Raw genomic sequence first — 22,210 nt, forward strand, 5'->3', positions numbered from 1 at the left:
TAGAGGTTCAGGAGTGACGGAAGTTGTACATCCTTGACCCTCTTTTCAGTACTTTCTTTCAGCATCAAAGTCATAAATAGGATTCTGAATTCCCTCACAGTCATGAAACTCTTTTTTTTTTTTTTTTTAAGAAGGAGCGGAAATTTTGGCCTCAAGTCTCTTACGCTTTCTTTAGATATCGGCGACCCATTCTTCAGAGTCGAGGCTCTGAGTTTTTCGCTTGTATGTCGAAGAAACTTTTGATGATGTATTGGCCGGGCAGCTTCAGTGTTCTGCTTTAGACCCTTCTTTTTTCAACAAAGCATTTTTCTCCCATATGTCTGTCAATGCCTTGGGCTTTTCAGGAGTCTCTCCTCCATTTGATTACTCCTTGAAGCATCTGCGGGGCGCCTTCTCTCGTGGCGTGCCTGCGGTTGGGCAAGAATTGCCACAGAGGTCCCCTTTGACGTCTGCGAGTCAGATTTCCTTGATTCTGACAACTTTTTTGAGACTAGAGTTTCCCTTCTCTCGTCTCTTTTCTTTTTGGTTGCCTGTTCCCCAACGCGGATGATAAGTACCTCACTTCTGACTCTCTCCTCCAGCTTCTTTGGAGAAGCCTTCCTCCTCACTGGTGAGGCCTAGGTCCTTCCAAGATGGTGACGCCTACTGGCTGTACATACTGTGGTGCGCCAGTATCGGTATCTCCTTTACTTTCAGCATCTCCGACGTGAGGGCAGAACAGGTGTTGCAATCTTCACTCCAGTGTTTCACAGGGCGACGAAGGTTGCAGACTGGATGCTTATCTTTCTGGATGAACTTGTGAGGGCAGCTGTGGCAGAACTGAAACCATGTTTTCTCCATCGAGGCCCCTCAAACAGCCCCACTCTCCAAATTTTTCCCCAAAATTCGAACTTTCTTCTCCTAACGTTCCTCTTGCAATTCTCTATCAATGGTGAAAAACGAATCCAGGGAACTTTTCAGCAATTTCTGTACCTTTTTTGTGGTGAACTTCCTCCCTATGTGGCAGATCCTTCGCAGTGCTCCCAGACCCAGTGGCGAAAAAAAAGAATATAAAGATGGCGAACAAATGTGGGAGGTTTCGGAGGAAGTGGGACGATGTCACAGGGGACACCAAATGGAGCTGCCGTCGACACCCACCAACAACAAAAAACTTAAAGAGAAGGACTATGATATTGTGGAAAATTCTGGACCCAACCACTACATGCAGAATAATGCACAGCATGTGAATAGAGAAAAGATACATGCTGCAAAACCAAGTTAAAACAGCTGCCTGAGGCCATTATCTTGATTTAAGCCCTACTCACTGCACATAAAGGAGCCAGTGTTCCATATGGAGACAATTTAAAACTAGTTTAATATAATTGTAATCCTCTCTGCTACAAATGGCAGGGATGAATTTAATAAAGGGCAGAAGTAACAAATGAGGGCAATAGAGCAACCGGTGCAAAAATAAACGTGGTCAAGTTGTACATGATATAAATACACACAGAGATATACATATACATACACACACACACACATATATATATACATTCACAAACACACCCACATATATATACACACAAAGTTGTATTCTGTTTCCATTGTACAATTTTGCCTTATGCACAGAAGTTCCCCATTAAGGATACTCCAATTTCCGTGGGTGGTTACATTGTGCATGCAGTAGGGAGTTCCCGGCTGCAGGTTTCCTATGTAATACTGTTTAAGGTCCTGTGTGAATACCCTACGATCTAGGAAAGTGACCTCTTCGGGGCTCATATAGCTAGCGAAATGCAAATTATGGTTGAGGATGGAAATATCTCTGTGCCATCCTTATAGTTAGTATTGTCTGGTTAGGGAGCTTAAAAGTGTGTGTAACAAGGTCCCACTACTTGTTATAATTTGAAGGAGGTCGATCAATTGTAAATTAAAGTTATAACTACAACTTTAGCATTTTTAAAGTTTGTATAGTTTCAACATGGTTTGTAGGGGGAAAATGAGGTTTCCTAACTATAACTAAGCTTTGAACTTTTTTTTTTTTAATTGAATTTACTTTTTTTTGTAACTTTTTAATAAAAATGGGTTTTACTTCGTAGAGTCCAGAGTCGCAAGTGGAGAGAGGTTATTTGGAGTGTAGTACAGTGGAGGAAAGTGATGTTAAGTCTATTGTCATATACTGGAGTAATGTAGATTGGAATCGAGTAGAGTAGAATGTAGTACTGTAATGTACAGTGTTGTAAAGTGTTGTGTAGTGGCATGATGTTTCACAAAGTGGAGTCAAGTATCATAACTGGAGCAATGAGTTAGACAGTGGGATGGCATGTCGAATAATAGAGTAGTAGACTGTCAGAGTGGAGCAGAGTGTTTAAGAGTTCAGTAGGGTGAAGCAGAGTGAAGTACTGTCAAGTGGAGTGTCAGAGTACAGTGGAGGCGAGTGTCGTAGAGTGGAGTGCAGTGTCAGAGTGGAGTGGCGTATCGTACAGAGATACTGTTACGCAGTTCCTAACTAAGGTAATAGAACTGCGCATTAGGATGACAGAACTTGAGAATGTGGGAGACTAACTCCATCCACACCACCAGGAGCAGCTGGCCCAATTCCCAGCTAGCTCACAGTGCCTCATTTCAACCCCTACACCAATTGAGGTGGAAGGTGATTACGGCAACCTAAACGTGACACTCTGACTCCTCAGGGAAGTAGTGGAAACAGCTTTTGTGGCATTACTCATGCATGCCCAGGCAAAAACACAAAATATATACAAACTGAGTTTTCAATATGTTTATTGAAACAAACGTAATCTTGCATAAAGCGAATGAGCTGCGATAATTAGGCAGGTGAAACAAAGCAAAGTAACCAGCATGATAAAAATGGTAAAGAATGACTAATCCAACAATGGATAATGTGTTCTAGAGGTGCCAGAGGTTCCTACCTAAACCTAAGGCTATGCCGAAAGCATAGCTGTATACCCTTTTGCCTGGCCCAATATCAGGGATTAATTACAGCCCCATACCTGAAGACAGTGTCAAGAGTCAGCCTGCAGTGTAGATGGCAATCCTCTCAGAAGCTGGTAGATTAGCACCAGCAGAGCTGCATGTCGAACACAGCATTCATCCCAGGATGGTGTAGCTGGAATGCCCTCTGCCCCCGCTGGGTCAGCGCACTGTTCATATAATAAAGCCATACTGTGCTGGAAGCACAGACCTTATGCAATGCGGTGTCTAGATGTTAGAAGCTGTCTCCTGAATGGGCAACACAAGATTTAGGATATTGTGCATTGTGTTCTCAGCTTTAAACAGAAAGTAGTGATTACATGTTGCACAAAGGCTAACTAAACCGCCAACTCGAACCACATATTCCTAGAAAAATATCATGCCGAAAATGCATATAAATGTTATTGCTAAAAGCAGTGCAGCTAAAACATTATAAAATACAAAATATAAACTGAAGCTATAAACAGGGGTAACCGACTCCAGTCCAAAACATCCTCACAACAAAGTTGAGTGGTGTGTCGGAGAGTGTTATACAGTGTAGTGCAGTAGTGTAGAGTGGATAAGCATAGAATGGATTAGTGTGTCAGAGTGGCATAGAGTCTAGTACAGTGTTATAGAGTGTGAGTTGCATGCAGTGGAGTAGTGTGTCGGACAGTGGAGCGGCGTAAAGCAGAGTATAGTACAGTGACGTAGAGTGGGATAATGGGTAGCAGAGTGGAGTACACTGGAGAGGGGCAGTTAAGAGTGGAGTAGAGTGTCAGTATCTATAAACACATAGTGGGTCGCAATCTAAGATCGTCCCATTTAAATCTTCTCTCAATTCCACCTTTCAAAAAGAAGATGCTGAGGGGTCAGGTTTCTCGGTTCTTGCACCCCGTATCTGGAACTCTCTACCTCCTGAGATCAGATACATGCCTTATCTTAAATTTTAGAAACTTCTGAAGACTTGACTCTTGAGATAGGCCTATGATTAATCTTCTAGTATACCTTCCAAAGTTCTGTTTATGCGTCTTCAGGGCCATGAGACCGATTGGTGAATACACGCTTTATATGTTCAGATAACATAACAACATAACATAGTGGAGTGGCGTGCTGTAGTCTCCAGTGGCATGGTGTAGAGTGGAGGAGCATGTAGTTGAGTAAAGTGTCATAAATTAGAGTACTGTGTTGTACAATAGTGTAGTGGGGTGTCAAACAGTATTGGAAAGTGATGTAGACTACTGTAGAGTAGAGTAGCATACAGTGTAGATGATTTTTGTAGAGAGGAGTGGTGTACAGTACAGTACTGAAGAGTGTAGTACAGTGGATTGGCATATGGGGTTATAGAGTACAACGGCATTGAGTGGAGTACTGTGTCAAAGTAAAGTGGAGTAAAAAGTGGGGTGCAGTGGCATGCAATGAGTTGCATACCATGTTGCATAGTGGACTAGAGTATCACAGAGTAGAGTGCTGAACAGTGGCATACATCATAGTAGATTGTTGCACATTGGAGTGACGGGTTATAGACAGGAGTAAAGTGTCAGAGTGGAATACAGTGTAGCAAAGTGTTGTAGAGTGGAGTTGCATAGTGTACAGTACCATGTGAAACAGTGGAGTTGCATAGAGTGTATTGCTGTATAGTAGTGTAGAGTGAGGTAAAGTCTCATACAGGGCAGTAGAGTCCAGGGCTGTAACCTAGTGTGGAGTAAAGTACAATACAAAAGGTATTGGTGTGTCAGAGTAGAGTGGCACGGAGCGTTCTCGCGTACAGTGGGCAGTAACAAGTTATAAATTGGAGTTGGGTCTCGTACAGTAGTGGAGTGCTGTGTGGTATCGAAAAGTGTTGTATAGCGGAACAGTGTTGTACATTGGAGCATAAGGACATTGAGTGGAGCATAGAGTTGGACAATGGCGTATACGGGGCTAGAGATTAGTAGAATGGCATAGAGTACCATAAAGTTGGTAGACTTTTAAAGATTGGAGTTATATAGAGTGGAGGAGAGTGTCAATACAATGGAGCAGGGTACACTGTAGTGGTGTAGAGTGGATTACCGTTGAGTGGAGAAGCATACAGTGGAATAGAGTACAGTGGAATACTGTACAGTGGAGTATAGAAGAGTGGAGTGGCAGAGTGGAACCATGTAGAATGGAGTGGTGTAGATTGGAGCAGGGTACAGTGGATTACCATAGAGGGGTGGCATAAATTGAAGTGGCGTAGCATAGAGTCGAGGCAACTTCTATAAACTGGAGTGCTGTCATACAGTAGAGTGGAGTGCTGTGTCATACAGTGCTGGAAACTGTTGTGGAGTAGAGTGGTGTACAGTAGAGTGTACGGGTATAGAGCTGCGTGCAAATTTGGACAAGAGAGTGAATGGCGATAGAGTGGAGTAGAGTGGAACAGACTTGTGGAGTTACCCTCTAGAAGGAGTGAAGGAGATTACACTAGAGTAGCAAAGATTACACTGGACTGACTGGAGTGGTGTACAGTGTAACAGCATATAGTGTAGTAGCATACAGTGGAGTGGCGTATAGTGTAAAAGTGCATAGCGTAGTAGCGTACAGTGGAATGGGGTACAGTGGAATACCATACAGTAGAGGGACAAAGATTGAAGCTGTGTACAATTTAATAGCGTAGAATGGAGTGGTCTACAGTGTAATAGCGTAGAGTGGAGTACCGGAGTGGGTAAGTGTAAAACAACGTAGAGTGGAGTGGCATGCAGTGCAGTGGGGTGGTGTAGACTAGAAAAGCAGTGGAGTGGGGTAGAGCGAAGTAGCTTATAGTGGTGTGGCGTAGAACCGAGCAGTGTAGAGTGGAGTGGGGTCCAATGAAATAGCGCAGAATAGGGTAGCATAGAGTAGAGTGGTGTACACTGTAGTGGCATAGAGTGGAGTAATGTATAGAGGAGTGGCATACAGTAGAATAGCATACAATGGAGTGGCATGCAGTGGAATAGAGTACAGTGGCATATAACAGTATGGCGTAGAATGGAATAGTGTATAGTGGAGTACTGTTCAGTGTAGTGGAACACAGTAGAGTGACAGACTGGAGTGGCGTATAGTGGTATTGCGTACAATGTAACAGCACAGAGTGGAGTGGCGTAGACTGGAATGACGTATACTAGAGTGGCTACAATGGCATGGCATACGGATGTGAAATGTAAGTATTGCATTGCCCATGCGTGACATCATAAGTGATGCAAGGGTACCAAAATCCAATAATACAGCTAGGCCGTAGTTATATTTTGGGCCATGGTATACCGTGATAACTTTGCAGTATACTGTGGTGCATAGCGATGACAAGCCATGACATAATTGGGTAATGGCTGTTTTTAGAGAATGATAAGGTAGTCATATTGTTTTTACCACACTTTGGCTGTTTTCAGGGTTAGGGCCTATTGTACAGGTAAGAAGTAGGTCTCAACCTATTACCAGTTTAGGTGATAATAGATAAGGAAATTTATTTATATTCTTTCATATATTTCAAGTAGGTTTAAGGACATGTACCAGGGTAGCATCACATAATTTTCTGAAATTCAGCAAAAATACTGCAGTGACGGATGTCACTAAATTTTTCTGCCTTAGAACTTAAGAAATACTCACACTACTTGTATGCAATACCCAAAAAGCATCATCGCTGCATCATAATGTATAGTCCTTGCAAATTTCATGTAAATCTAGTGAGCTGTGTCACTGTGCTACACCAAATACAACAGTTTATGGAAAATGCACTGGTGGAAAAAATGCATTTTAGGACCCCCTTGTACTTTTGCATTCTCTTAAGGATTCACCACAAAAATGTACAACATCTCAAAATGTAGAAAATACTATAGATCTGGAAAGTTTTCTTGTGATTCGTCAAACAGGTGGAAAGTTATTAGGGAGCTAACGCCTGACGACTTCCTACATTGGGGAATACAGTACTAACTAACTACTGAGTGGCAGTCAGATTTAATGTGATATCTTTCTTTTTATCTATTGTATTTGCTTATTGGTTTACATAATCATGTGACCATAAGTATGCCTTTTAGTTGTACATGTAGTAATTCTGACTAGTTTATTTGTGGGCGTCCTTACTACTTTTGATTGTGCTACATATGAAGCCCAAAGTGAATGAAAGACAATCATTGTTCTAAAAATTTAAAATATGATTATTTCTTTCCTAGTGGTCAATTATTACATTCTCCAAATAGTCATTTTAGTGGTAGCTACTAAAAAGTTAGCCTTTTTAGTAGCTATCACTTTCATAAGACCTTTAAGTGAGCCCCATGCTCTAACTTTAGAAGAACCATTCTTCCAGTTACACAGAGACAGAGTAGTTCTTCAAACAAACCCTAATTTCCTTCCAAAAGTAGTTTCACAATTCCACATCAACCAGGCAATTCAGTAACCAGTTTTTTCCCCACAACCAAACTCAGTTACAGAAAGAGCTCTTCACACACTACATGTTAAAAGGGCTATTTGTATTGTATTGACAGGACCAAACAGTTAAAAAAAAATCCAAACAACTTTTTGTAGCATTTTTATCGGCTCATTAAGGTAACCCAATACCGAAACATGGTATATCCAAATGGATAGTCAAGTGCATTCAAACTCATTATGCCAAAGCCAAAGGGCAGTTAACTATTACCCCCTAAGCACATTCCACCAGAAAAAAGGGTGCCTCTGTAGCATTTGTAGGTAAAATCCCAATAGCAGATGTATGTAAAGCTTCCTCTTGGTCTACACCACATACATTTACTAAACACTGTTCTGTAGATGTTTTAGCACGTCAACAAGCCAATGTTGGCCAAGCAGTGCTCAGAACACTTTTTCAAGCAACTCCAAATCCTACAGGCTAGCCACCGCTTACTTGGAGGGACTGTTTTACAGTCTATGCAAGGCATGTACATCTTTAGCCACACATGCTACTGAACGGAAAATATTACTTACCCAGTAGACATCTGTTCGTGGCATGTGGTGTGGTAAATGCACATGCGTCCTCACTGCTCCCAGGACACCTGTGGCCATTGTAGTTGTATTCTTCCATAAATATTGCATATGTGTAAATACATTGCACGGACATCTCTTTTTCTTAGTCTTCTATACAATTCTTACCTCACCCGCGGGAAAGCAATCTAAAAAGGTTTCGATGCCCATGTGCAGTATTACCGACAGGAGGAGTCAACCTGTTGTATAGCTATTTTAGCAATGTTTTACACACATTATTTTAGCAAACTAGGCCTGCCGGTGTGCACTTTAGCCCAGTTACATTTTATTCAGCATTGTTTTATTTTTCTAGCATTAGCCACATTTGCGGTGTTTTATTTTTCTCGATTTTTTCCTTCACCGAGGAAAGGATCACATTCTTAGCATTTCACTTTCTGCTTTCCTCAAGGCTGCAGTCAGATAGGGTTGCCTGCAAAAGTGGTACACTGTGTCTCCAACATTCACAGAAACAAACATCCTCACTTGGGTACCCTTTCTTGGAATATCAAATGTTTTATTATAAAAACACTTCCTTATGACTCGAAAAGATTCTTTAAAAAAAAAAAACTTGCAACACTCCGGACACAACACTAGAAGGTGGACTTATGCAAAGCATGAGTATCTACAGCCACACATGCCATCGAACATAATATAGGAGCCAACACCATCTCAGGAGCTTATATGATTTTTGAGAGTTCTCAATGGACAGAAGTATAAATTAATTTTAAGACTGTGGCATTTCATCACTATATGAAGCCAGTACTGCTCAAGCTCTGCCAAGGTTTATAAAGTCTCAGAAATGGTGCAAGTCTCTGCATTACAATAGTGAAAGTAAATAAATATGGTCATTGCAGACACCCTTCTATACGGGGAACTTTACCACCAAGATTTGATTCCATGATTAAGTGTGTTTTCCTTTAAATTGGCTTAGAATTGTCTGACTTCTTATGCTTGCCCGATTTCCTCCTAAGGGCTAGCATAGAAGCTTGGATTAAAATCAGGAGCTTAAACGCCAAAAATAAATGTCACTACAGCAATTCAAATTAGTTAGATCCCGAACATCTTGTACTGAGTAACTCAATGGTAGGAGCCAAAAATGAAGGTGGATAGGCTGCCTGAATGCAGAATGTATGCTGCTACGTTGCTGGTTTTTGTGGTAAAGACAAGGAATCAAATCAGGTATTTCTAGGATTATTAAGGGAATTCCATAGTCACTTTCGCAGGGAGAACTGCTATCGCCAAAGTGTATTATGCTGTGGTAGGAGCCAGGATGACAGCTGTGGTGAGGCAAAACTGTTACCTGATCTAATAATTTGCAATGTCTTTAAAGTTATTAGAAATGTATAAATACATGCAGGGAAGGCATAACGTAGCCTTATAGAGCTCCTAAGTAGGAGTGTCTGGGGATACACTGGTGCTTCTTCACCTAGGGCACAATGTGTCACCAGACTCTCAGGCTCATGAATCCTAGAAACCTTGCAGCATAAACGGTACAAGAAGTAAACCAACTGAATACAATAGATTTAATAAAATCCTTCCTGTCATCAGATCGCATAGAGTTAGTAATAGTTCAAGTATCAACCAAGGACTAACACATATGGCTCCCAAAGATGTCTAACCTGTCTGCCCCGGTAGGCACTCAGGTATCATACCATCCCCAAAGACAAAAAGATCTAAGACAAGAATCAGACTTTCTCAATCTTTTAAGTTCGCTAGATGGCATAGGACAACACATGTGGTTCTCACCCACCCACAATTAGTAATCAAGTGAAAATAGTGGAACAAACACCCATATTTGAGGCCATCAAAAAACATATGGCAAAATACAACGATGATGACTTCGTTCCACAACTAGGTAAAACAGTCCACAACACAGAAAACTGTAGAGGAGTTTACCGTTAAATATAAGTTAATGTCATTAGGAAAGACTTTACTGACCTTATCAGAAAGGCTCTCGGCCTTCAGTTTCTGATCTTTTAGTGCCTGCTGGAGAGCCAGGATCTCTGCTTTGTGCTCTTTTACTGCCAGCTCAACCACTTGGCGGGATTCAGTGCTGCGTTGATCTGCACGCATTCTTTATTGAAAAGGAAGAAAAAAATACTTCACATTTCAGACTTATCCATCATCCAAAAGCATATATGCCTGCCAAGCTAACACTTTTCTTATCAGATCAGGTTATGCAGGGCTCTGAAGTTAGTGTCTCCTTAGCAAACCAAGCATACATTATTTCACAAGTGCTTAGCAAACTCACATTATGAGCAAATGGTTATGTGTTTTTTTTATATCTTTATTGTGTTATCAAAGTAGTAGTAGCACAAATATGACAGAAGCTTTGAGAATATGTATATAGCATTAACATACACCATCGGCTATAGCATGCAAAGCAGAATCAGGATTCCTGCAATTCCCATGAGCATATTTCCACTCAACGTATGAGAAATCTAAACGTTTCAAGAAAGAAAAAAAACTATAACACAGTAACAGGAATCACACAATACACGCTGTCTGCCCCTCATCCCCCGCACCTCCCATGTCAGGAACAGGTTGCACGCTGTCCCTCAACACAGTGCAGTGGAATGTCTCACAGCACTCATCTCAGGTCCCTAAACCACCATCCCCAGACACATCCCACCAGGCTGATCGAATATACTGACAGGAGGGTTAGGGTCCCCACGTGGTGGATCATAAATTCACCAAACTACTGCACTCCATCTCGACTAAATGCCATGCTCTCCTTTCATCTTCTCCAAGTAGACCTCTCACTGCCCCCGCAGGGAAGACTTCCTGTCCTGCAGCCTAGCGTCTGCGCGTACCGCCAGTTTGTCTGACGGCTATTTGATCATATCTTTTCTCCACAAGTGAAGGAGCAGGTCTGTCAATTTCCATAACAAGGCTATGTGGCGCTTAGCCAGTACCAAAACCAAATCCTGAAAGCCAACCATTCGATTTGTGCTGGGTAGAATAAGCAGCGCTATGGGTCCTGTGGTAAGATGGATGTGGTGACCTCTGACATGCAGTGTAGAACCTCTTACCAAATCTCAGTGATTATCAGGCCAGCCCAAACCATGGGGATAAAATCGGCTGGGCCACTTGGAATCTGGGGCAGACAGGCCAGACACCTTCATGCATTATTGCAATTCTTTTTGCTCAGAGATGTGTAGTGGATATAATTAAATTGTGTAAAGCGAAAGTAGGAGTTCCTGGAAACCACCTTGATGGGCACAGACCTCTAAACCCATGCGACCTACGGAATATTTGTCGACAAACTTTCCTCCCACCAGCCATTCAGAGACTGGCAGCCTCATGTAACAGTTCCATGTAAGAGCGCTCCTTTAGACCCTAAACGGCCTGCCTTGTCTGTCCTGTCTCTAGTATTGCAGTCAGTTGGCCTGCCGCTGATGGCAGTTCCGATCCCCATATCTCACCCGCCATACCATACAAAGCTGAGTAGAAAAGGAATTGTTCCAAGTCCAAACTGTGCCTGGCAACTAAATCCTCAAACGGACGTAACCTCCCTTCAGTAGCCACATCTCCCCATGTCTGTATTCCTGCCATTCCATGCCCCCGTCTAGTGTGTCTGTCAGGTGCCTGCCTAATGGAGTAGCCCACAAAGGAAGCTCCAGTGCATACACGACTGCTCTCTTGCCATTATGAATATATTTCTTTCAACACCAGGTAGCTACTCGTAATAGTGTATTACAGACCCCACAATAGGAGGGGGATACTAAGAGCCACTCCAACAAGTGCCTGCCACCCAGACAATATCTAGCTGCAGATCTGGAAACTTTTGCATGAGCAGAAACCCCTGCATGCCTTCAGGTGGCTTCATTCAAGTTCTGCACGACATTGGTGGCGTCACTGGTGCCAAAAGTGATGTTGCAGTAACCAATGTAGGTTTGCAGACGCCAGTTACATTTCACAAGTTTCCACGCCAAAACTGCAGAGCCTTGTAGTGAACTGACGGATGTGTATCAAAACTAGGGCCTTGAAAGGGGAACAACCATAGCCCTAAAAATCTGTCCGCAGAGCGGGGAGGAATTGGAGGGTCTTTAGGAATCTGCAGCTAGATATAGTCTCTATCAGATAATGCATTACTGAAGGTAAGTAACATGTTCATGTGATAGGGACTTCTAGCTGCAGATTCCTTACCTTTGACTAGATACCTAAGTAATATCCTCCTGGTGGTGGGGTGTGGACACATTTTCTAAATTAGAAGTTTCTGTAGGACTGAACAGGCCTATGGACCAGACTGTCCTGGGAGTAATGATTGGCAAACGTGTGCAGGGACGCCTATGTTGCTGCCTAGCAGATGTCCAGAACTGGGACTCCACAAGCTAATTACATATTTGCAGCTTTTCCTCCAGTGGAATGGGCCCTTAAGCACTCAGGAGGTTGCTTTTTACCCAGGGCATAGCAGATTTTTAAAAAGAGAATGACCCAGTGTGAAACTGTTTGTTTCTGTACTGCCCAGCCGTTTTTTTAGCTCCTTCATAGCCCAGAAAGAGATGGTCGTCCACCTGGAACTCTTTTGTGTGGTCAAAGTAGAACGGCAACCCTCATTATGGGTCCAGGCAGTGGAGTAGCTCTTCTTCTTTAGAGGGATGTGGAAGCACATAAAAGGTGGGCGGGGGGGGCAAACTGTCCCAAGTGGAATGGGGTCATGACTTTCGGAAGGAAAGAGTCCCGTGTCCAAAGCACCATGTTGTCAGAGAACATGGTAACAAAGATAGGCTTGGATGATAAAGCCTGCAGCTCCCTCACCCTCCGGGCAGAGGTTATTGCCACTAGAACGGCTGTCTCTTACAAGCAGCGGGGAGGACAATTGTGTAGTGGCTCAAAAGGAGCACACAAAGTACATGAGGAACCAGGTTCAGGCCCCACTGAGCCATAATAAAGGGCGATGGAGGAAACATGTACAAGCCGTTTCCAAAATCTACTTACATTAGGGAACTGAAATAAAGAGGGTTGGTCAGGCAGCGGCAGGAAGGCAGAGAGAGAAGAAAGATAACTTAAGTGTGCCCAGAACTGAGCCCTGCTGGGCAAAGGTAAGAATGAATAGAAGAATATCAGAAAGTAACGCAGAAAGAGGGTTGCCAGGATAACTTTTCAGATTTTGGGAGGAAGTGTAGGAAAGTACCCTCTTTTTTGGCATGGTTACCCCCCCACTTTTTGTGTGCTGTCAGTATATTTTGACTGTTTTCACTGGAATCCTGATGTGATTGTGCTCTTTCCCTCTAAATTGGGTTCCCTACGACTTCTCACACCCCACAATTGACATACTGGTGCCCCCATGTAAGTCCATAGTATATGGTACTTAGGTATCCAGGGCACTGGCGCACCAGTGGTTCCCCATGAGCTGCAGCATGTATTGTGCCACCCATGGGAGCGCATGTGAAATGTGTCTGCAGGCATGCCATTGCAGCCTGGTGAAACTATGCATGCACCCCTTCACTGCAGGTCACTGCACCAGGTCACTGTAAGTCACCCCTATGGGAGGCCCTCCTAGCCCAGAGGGCAGGGTTCAGGTACCTGTGTGTGAGGGCACTCCTGCATGAGCAGAGGTGCCCCTACGAACTCCAGCTCCATTACACTGGACTTCGTAAGTGCAGGGAAGCCATTTTACCCATGTACTGGACAGCTGCATAATAGTAACTCCGTACCTGGCCATGTTTGGTATCAAATATGTCGCAATGATACCCCAATACTGTTGCCAGTATTGATTGTATGATTCCATGCACCCTGAAGGCTCCTTCGAGGACCCCCCCAGCATTGCTCCTATAAGTCTTCTGGGGTTTTACAGGCAGCCCACGCTGCTGCCACCTCTCACACAGGTTTCTACCCTTCTGCTTCTTGAGCAGCTCAGGCAGAGGAAGGCAGAACAATGGGGGAGGGAGGTAACAACCTTTCCCTTGGAAATAGGGGTTACATGGCTTGGGAGGGGTAGCCTTCCCAAGTCACTGTTGTGCTTTGAAGGGCACATTTGGTGCCTCCTTGCATAAACTGCACCAGTCCACAGACTCCTGGTCCCTGCTCTGGCGTAAAACTGGACAGAGGGGAGTGACCACTCCCCTCTCCATCACCACCCTAGGGGGGTGCCCAGAGCTCCTCCAGGTGGCTACTTGATTCTACCATCTTGAATCCAAGGTGGGCAAAGGCCCCTGGGAGCATTGCAGGTCAGGTAGGTGATGTGTCAGCCCCCTCCTGATAGGTGGTCACCCTGCTAGGTGACCAATTGCCCTTTCTGTGCTATTTAGGGTCTCCCTCTTGGGTGGGTCTTCAGACTCGACGTGCCAGATTCCAGTAGGACGCCTCTGCATGGTTTACTTCATCTTCTGGCCACTGGGACGGTAACTGGACCCTCCAAGAACCAATAATTTGCAACTACAGCAACATTGTTTCCTGGCTCCTTCCAGCAGCTGCAATATTTCCCCGGCTGTGCATCCTCTGAGTCCAACAAGTCTTCAGCCTGCACAAGAAGTAAGAGAGAATTGCGCTTGGACTGAAGGAGTCACTTCACTGCATCAATGACTGGCTGCGTTGATCCTGCATCACAGGTGGTGGGTCTGGAGTGGTCCCCAACGTCCTCTCTACCAGCTGTCCAACTTGGGAGACGGTAAGCCTTTGCCTCCCATTGCAGGACAGAACCCCTGTGCACAGCAAATCTTGCAACTACCAAGGCTTGTTTGTTCCTCCTCCAAGGGATCTTCAAGCTCCGTGTAGCCCTGGCCTCCAGCACTCCTCCCTGAAAAGCACAGTCTCCTGCCTGTTGCTCCAGTGACATAAGGCTCCTCTTCAGGTGTGCGGAGTGGGCCTCACTGCGACTCCTGTGCTGCCAATGGGTTGCCTCCTCTTGTGACTCTCCCAGCTGCTGAGGGTCACCCCGGACTCCCCTCCTTGGGTCGAATTCCCCCAACCTTGCAGGTCCTCTTCAGCCTTGCAAACCATTGTTTCTGTCTCTTGCATTTGGCAAGGCATATTGGTGATTTTCCAGCCCCCACTGACCGACTGCATCTCGACCTCCGACGTGGGACATCACTTGCATCACTTCTGTGACTCCTCTTCGGCTCCTGTGTTGCACAGCTGACCTTCATCCACCGTCTACCTCGTCCAGCATCCACAGAAGGGTGAGGAGTGGCTCCTGCCACTATCAAACACTCCAAATCGAACGGGACTTGGTGCCCTTCCTTTGCGGGTCCTCTTCTGTCAGACTCCACCTGTGGGTTCTTCCAGTCTTGGTTAGGTCTTCCATGATCCTTTCCCAAAGTCCTCCTGTCGGTTTGGGGGAAACCCAGGTACTTACCTCTTCTCTCCTGGTGGCGGGGGGGGGGGGGAGGGGGAGGGGCAAGGGGGAAGATTGCTTTCACATTCCACTTTTTTAATATAAGATTTAGTCCTCCCTGAGGGCGCTCACTATTTGCTATTGCTATGAGCAATAGCAAATACTGACTGCTAATGTGCTTATAATAGTGTGTTTACGTACCTCCAGTTGGCGGATTGCCTACTCAGTATTCTGGTATTTGTGTTACTATAATAAAGTACCTTTATTTTTGTAACACTGTGTGGTTCTTTCATGTGTGTAAGTGCTGTGTGACTACAGTGGTAATGCATAAGCTTTGCATGTCCCCTAGATAAGTCGTAGCTGCTCATCCACAGGTACCTCTAGATTGCCCTGGCTTCCTAGACACTGCCTACACTTCACTAACAGGGGATACCTGGTAAAACATGATAACACCATAGGTGCCCCCCCCCCCCCCCCCCCCCCCCACACACACACACACACCAGGCCAGCATCCTACAGGAAGGTCAAAAGCTATCAACTGTTGCTGCTCAATCTCGACACAAGGAGGCAGAGTGTTGACCGGTTCGGGTAGAGGATCCTCCCCTGGTGCTGTGACAAAAAATCCTACCAAAAGGGCAGCCTGACCGGAGGATTGATGTTCATATTCAGAAGCTCGGGAGACTGTTCGTGCTGAGTCGTTCCTGATCTTCCTCAGAACCCAGGCAGAAGTGGTATGGGTGGAAAGGCGTACAGGAGGCCTGAGCTCCACTCAAGACTAATCATGTTTTTAAGTGATAACCACCTTGTAAACTCCAAAGCACAAAACTGATGACATTGCTGTTGGACCTGGCCCACATTAGTGTCATCCCCAAACTTTCTGCCTTCCTCCTATTTTTTCTAACCCCTTTTTGTTGACCTTAGGACTCTGGGCACTTTACCACTGCTCACCAGTACTAAAGTGCATGTGCTCTCCATTCTAAACTTAATATAATTGGCTTACACCTAGTTGGCACATTTAATTTACCTGTAAAGTCTCTTGTGCAGTGGTATACCGATTTTTGCTCATGTTTTGCAACTCCAAGCGCAGTGCGAATCGTTTCCACACGGAGCCTGGCAGTGAACTTGCTGGCGACCACAACTACTGAGGGCTACAGGCATGCACTCCAACTCCGGCAGGTCCAGCGCTTCCGATGCAGTGAGTGCTGCCCTGACTAAGGCACTGAATCACATGGGACCGCTGGGAGCAAGAACATCGGATGTAGAGGATCCCCTCTAATCAGGCCTCGCTCCTCCTACCCCCTAAAGGAAGATTCATTGTCTGAAGAGTGCTCACTCGGAGCGACTGAGCGCGGCACACCCGACTGCTTCCCTCCGCCTCAGGGATTAGTGCAGAAACTGAGCGAGACGCCGTGAGTCCTGGTTGTGGGTCCACCGCCCGGTGAACCACGCAGGCGAAGAGGGACCTGGGGAATGATTCCCTCCCCCAATGAAAGGATGAGACTAACCTTTCCCAAGAGAGTCTTCATTTTTTATAAGTGGAAGAACCTGGAAAGGCCATCAGCATTGGCATGGGCAGTCCCAGGTCTGTGTTCCACTACAAAGTCCATTCCCTGTAGGGATATGGACCACCTCAACAGTTTAGGGTTTTCTCCTTTCATTTGCATCAGCCATCTGAGAGGTCTGTGGTCAGTCTGAACTGTGAAGTGAGTACCAAAAAGGTATGGTCTCAACTTCTTCGGGACCAAACCACAGCAAAGGCCTCCCTCTCAATGGCACTCCAACGCTGCTCCCTGGGGAGTAACCTCCTGCTAATAAAAGCAACAGGCTGGTCAAGGCCATCATTTGTAAAGGACAGGACTGCTCCTATCCCATGGCATCAGTCTGCACTATGAACTGCTTAGAATAATCTGGAGCTTTCAAAACTGGTGCTGTACACATAGCTTGCTTCAGGGTGTCAAAGGCCTTTTGACAGTCCACGGTCCAGTTCCCTTTCTTGGGCATTTTCTTGGAGGTACGTTCTGTGAGGGGTGTCACTATTGACCCATATCCCTTCACAAACCTCCTATAGTACCCAGTCAAGCCAAGGAATGCCCTGACTTGAGTCTGGGTATTTGGAGCTGTCCAGAATAGTCTGGATCTTGGGTTGCAGCGGCTGAACTTGGCCTCCACCTACCAGGTGTCCCAAGTAAACCACAGTACCCTGCCCTATCTGACATTTAGATGCCTTCATAGAGAGGCCTGCAAACCCTTCTTCATGTGGACCAGGTGATCCTGCCTGTTGGAGCAAAGACAGCTATATCATCAAGATAAGCTACACTATAGGACTCCAAGCCAGCAAGGACTTGATTCACCAACCTTTGGAAGGTGGCAGGGGCATTCTTTAATCCAAAGGACATCACAGTAAACTGGTAATGCCCATCAGGTGTAGAGAATGCTGTTTTCTCTTTTGCTCCTGGTGCCATTTTTATTTGCCAGTAACCTGCTGTCAAGTCAAAGGTACTTAACTATTTGATTGCACCTAATTTATCTATGAGCTCATCTGCCCTTGGGATGGGGTGAGCATCTGTCTTGGTGACAGAGTTGAGCCTTCTGTAGCCCACACAAAACCTCATCTCTTTCTTGCCATCTTTGGTGTGAGGTTTGAGGACAAAGACCACTGGGCTAGCCAAGGGACTGTCACAGTGCTCAACCACTCCCAACTCCAGCATCTTGTGGACTTCCACTTTGATGCTTTCTTTGACTTGGTCAGACTGTCTGAACATTTTATTCTTGACAGGCATACTGTCTCCTGTGTCCACATCATGGGTACACAGGTGTGTCTGACCAGGGGTCAAGGAAAAGAGCTCAGCAAACTGCTGGAGGACTTGCCTGCTGTTGGCCAGAGAGGGTGTCTGAATAGATCACTCCATCTACTGAGTGATCCTTAGGGTCAGTGGAGAGGAGATCAGGGGTAGGTTGACTCTCTGCTTCCTGGTCCTCATCTGTAACTATTAACATGTTTACATCTGCCCTGTCATGATAGAGTTTAAGGCGGACTAGGGTCCACCAGGTAGGTAACCTAACTCTTCTTTTCCAGCACTGGGTAAGGGCCACTCCATTTGTCCTGAAGTGCCCTGGGGTGCCACAGGCTCCAGGACCCAGCCTTTCTGCCCTGGCTGAAACTCAACCAAAGCAGTCTTTTGGTCATATCAGAACTTCTGGAGTTGTTGTCTGGCCTCAAGGTTTTTGCTTGCCTTTTCCATGTACTCTGCCATCCTTAAAGGTAGGCCTAGTAAATAGTCCACCACATATGGTTTAGGCTCATAGAGAGGTCTCTCCCAGCCTTCTTTTACAAGTGCCAGTGGTCTCCTAACAGGATGGCCAAACAGAAGCTCAAAGGGGGAAAACCCTACTCCCTTCTGTGGCACCTCTCTGTAGACGAAAAGCAGGCATGGCAAGAGGACATCCCATCTCCTTTTGAGTTTTTCCAGGGAGCCCCATGATCATGCCCTTCAATGTCTTGTTAAATCTCTCCACAAGACCATTGGTTTGTGGATGGTATGGTGTGGTGTGGTGAATTTATAAGTCACCCCACACTTACTCCACATTTGTTTCAGGTAAGCTGACATGAAGTTGGTAACTCTGTCAGAAACCACCTCCTTTGTATTTTTACCATAGTTGGGTTTCCTAATCAGTGCTTTTGCTACTGCAGGAGCAGTAGTGGACCTAAGGGGAATTGCCTCAGGGTACCTGGTAGCATGATCCACTACTACCAGGATATATTGGTTCCCTGATGCGGTGGGGGGTACAAGTGGACCCACTATGTCCACTCCCAATCTTTCAAAGGTGACCCCCTCCACTGGAAGTGGAATGAGGGGGGCCTTTGAATGGCCACCTGTCTTACCACTGGCTTGGCAGGTGACACAGGCGGTGCAAAACTCCTTTACCTTCTGGGACATATTGGGCCAGTAGAAACGGTTGACTAATCTCTCCCATGTCTTGGTTTGTCCCAAATGCCCAGCAAGGGGAATGTCATGGGCTAATGTCAGAATGAATTCCCTAAACTTCTGAGGCACTACCACTCTCCTAGTAGCACTAGGTTTTGAATCTCTTGTCTCAGTGTAAAGGAGCCCATCTTCCCAATAGACCCTGTGGGTTCCACTGACAGTTCCTTTTTCTTGCTCAGCTGCTTGCTATCTTAGGCCTTCAAGAGAGAGACAAGTTTCTTACCCCTTACACAGCTGTTCACTTGAGTCCCCCTCTGCCCAAGAGCTCAACCTGGTAAGGCTCCAGCTCCATGGACTCAGTTCCCTCAGGCGGTTGAACATCTTCCTGGGAAGAGAGGTTCTGTTTCTTGTGCTGTGTTGAAGCTGGTTTCCCAGTCTTCTTTCCTTTTCTCTTGGAAGGTTGGGCCATTTTTCCAGACTCCAACACTTCTTTTTCACCCTGAGCCCTGCTTTGTGCCCTTGCCTTGACACACACCAGTTCAGGGATACCCAGCATGGCTGTATGGGTCTTGAGCTCTACCACAGCACATGCTGAGGACTCCAGATCATTCCCTAGCAGACACTCTACTGGAATTGCAGAGGAGACTACCACCTGTTTCAGGCCAGTGACCCCTCCTCATTCTAAAGTTACCATTGCCATGGGATGGACTTTAGTCTGATTGTCAGCATTGGTGACTGGATACGTCTGTCCAGCCAGGTACGGTCCTGGGGAAACCAGTTTGTCCGTCACCACTGTGACACTGGCATCTGTATCCTTCAGGGCTTTTACTCTAGTCCCATTGATTAAGAGCTGCTGCCTGCATTTTTGCATGTTAGGCGGCCAGGGAGCAAGTGTGGCTAAATCCACCCTACCCTCAGAGACTAATGTACCTTCAGTGTGAACCCGGATTTCCTCTGCGCACACTGTTGATCCCACCTGGAGACTGGCTATTCCAGTGCTAACTAGAGTAGTATTTGTTGTGGGACTTTCTTGGGACAGGCCTTGTCTCCAGTTTGGTGTCCATGCTGACCACAGATTCGACACCAGGCCTTTTTGGGATCAAAGTATTTACCCTTATACCCATTTGAGGATTGTGAAGAGGCTCAGGCCCACCCTCCTGAGCAGGTTTTTGGGCCCTGTTGAAGACTCTCTACTTTTTCCCTTGGATGTATCACTACTCTTCCCCTGGGGAGGTTTTGTAACCCCTTTCTTTTGGTCACCCACTGTGGAATTCTTGGTCACCCTAGTCTTGACCCAATGGTCTGCCTTCTTTCCCAATTCATGGGGAGAAATTTAACCTAGGTCTACCAGATGCTGATGCAGTTTGTCATTGAAACAATTACTTAACAGATGTTCTTTCATAAACAAGTTATACAGCCCATCATAATCATTTACACCACTGCCAGTTATCCAACCATCTAGTGTTTTGACTGAGAAGTCAACAAAATCAACCCAGGTCTAGCTCGAGGATTTTTGAGCCCCCCTGAACCTAATCCTGTACTCCTCAGTTGAGAATCCAAAGCCCTCAATCAGGGTAGCCTTCACGAGGTCATAGGATTCTGCATCTTTACCAGAGAGTGTGAGGAGTCTATCCCTACACTTAGCAGCGAACATTTCCCAAAGGGGAGCACCCCAGTGAGATCTGTTTACGTTTCAGGTTGCACAAGCTCTCTCAAAAGCTGTGATCCATTTGGTGATATCATCACCATCTTCCTACTTTGTTACAATCCCTTTGGGGATTTTTAAGATGCCAGTATTCTCTCTGACCCTATTTATGTTGCTGCCACCACTGATGGGAGTTAAACCCATCTCGTGTCTTTCCCCTTTCTATGGCTAGGAGCTGCTTCTCCAAAGCCAATCTTTTGGCCATCCTGGCTAACAGGAGGTCTTCTTCATTAAGGCTGCCAACAATGCTTCCAGAGGTACTGGTCTCCCCTGTGGAAGAACCAGTCTCTCTGACTATGATTTGTGGATTTAGGGTTTGAGGAACCCTGTTCTCCCTGGTTAGGAAAGGAGGGGGAATTCATCCTCCTGTTCACTAACTTCCCCCATCTGAAGGATTATCTTCAGAGGGGTGGTCCCTTGTGAACTCTGCCAAAAGCTCATGGAGCTTTACTTTGGTAGTTTTGGACCCAGTTTTTATCTTTTTAGTTTTACAGAGAGACCTTAACTCTGACATCCCTAGATGCAGGTAAGGGGTGAGCTTGAGTTCCATCACCATCTCATTTGCATTAGACATTATCACTCTAAAAGTTAGGATTACTTTTTAAGAATCTAAAAACTACTTCTAGAACTTAAATTCAAACGTTTACAAACTTTTACACTCCAAAAGAAACGCTAACAGGGATTTACACAAGGCCCTAGCAGGACTTTAGAAAAAATTAGAAAAATAGTCAAATTGCAAAAATCTATTTCTAATGACAATTTTTGGAATTTAGTCGTGTAATCAGGTATTGGCTGAATAGTCCAGCAAATGCAAAGTCGTGTACCCCACCACTGATCCACCAATGTAGGAAGTTGGCTCTATATATACTATCTCAAAGTGAGAGATAGTGTGCAGAGTCCAAGGGTTCCCTCTAGAGGCTGATAGTGGCAGAATTAGATAATTCTAATGCTCTATTTTGTGGCAGTGTGGTCGAGCAGTAGGCTTATCAGTGGGTAGTGTTAAATATTTGTTGTACACACACAGGCAATAAATGAGGAAAACACACTCAAAGACTTAACTCCAGGCCAATAGTTTTTATATAGAAAAATATATTTTAATTTATTTTAGAACCACAAGATTGAAGATTTGAGTTAAGTACATACAATGCAAGGTACTTCACACAGGTAAGTATAGAACTTTGAAATCAGTAGTACACACAGTTTTAGTTAAAATGACAATAAGCTATTTTAAAAGTGGACACTGCAAAAATCAACCCTTCCTGGGGGAGGTACGTTTGGTTAGTTTTCTCAGGTAAGTAAAGCACTTACACAGTCAGTCTCCTGAGCATAGGCAGCCCACCGTTGGGGGGGTTCAAGGCAACCCCAAAGTCACCCCACCAGCAACACAGG

General features: G+C 45.2%; 1 protein-coding gene across 2 annotated transcripts in view; it reads right to left on the bottom strand.

Moving 5' to 3' along the window:
- The window catches only part of CIT (citron rho-interacting serine/threonine kinase), a 1,039,445-nt gene that overhangs the window by 442,137 nt on the left and 575,098 nt on the right, over positions 1–22,210 (bottom strand). For both annotated transcript variants that reach the window (XM_069215034.1, XM_069215033.1), the window contains exon 27: positions 9,850–9,985. In XM_069215034.1, the coding sequence (XP_069071135.1) occupies positions 9,850–9,985 (136 nt within the window). The remainder of the gene's footprint in view (positions 1–9,849; positions 9,986–22,210) is intronic.

Source organism: Pleurodeles waltl, chromosome 11 (genome assembly GCF_031143425.1).
Source record: "Pleurodeles waltl isolate 20211129_DDA chromosome 11, aPleWal1.hap1.20221129, whole genome shotgun sequence".
Classification (NCBI taxonomy): Eukaryota; Metazoa; Chordata; class Amphibia; order Caudata; family Salamandridae; genus Pleurodeles; species Pleurodeles waltl.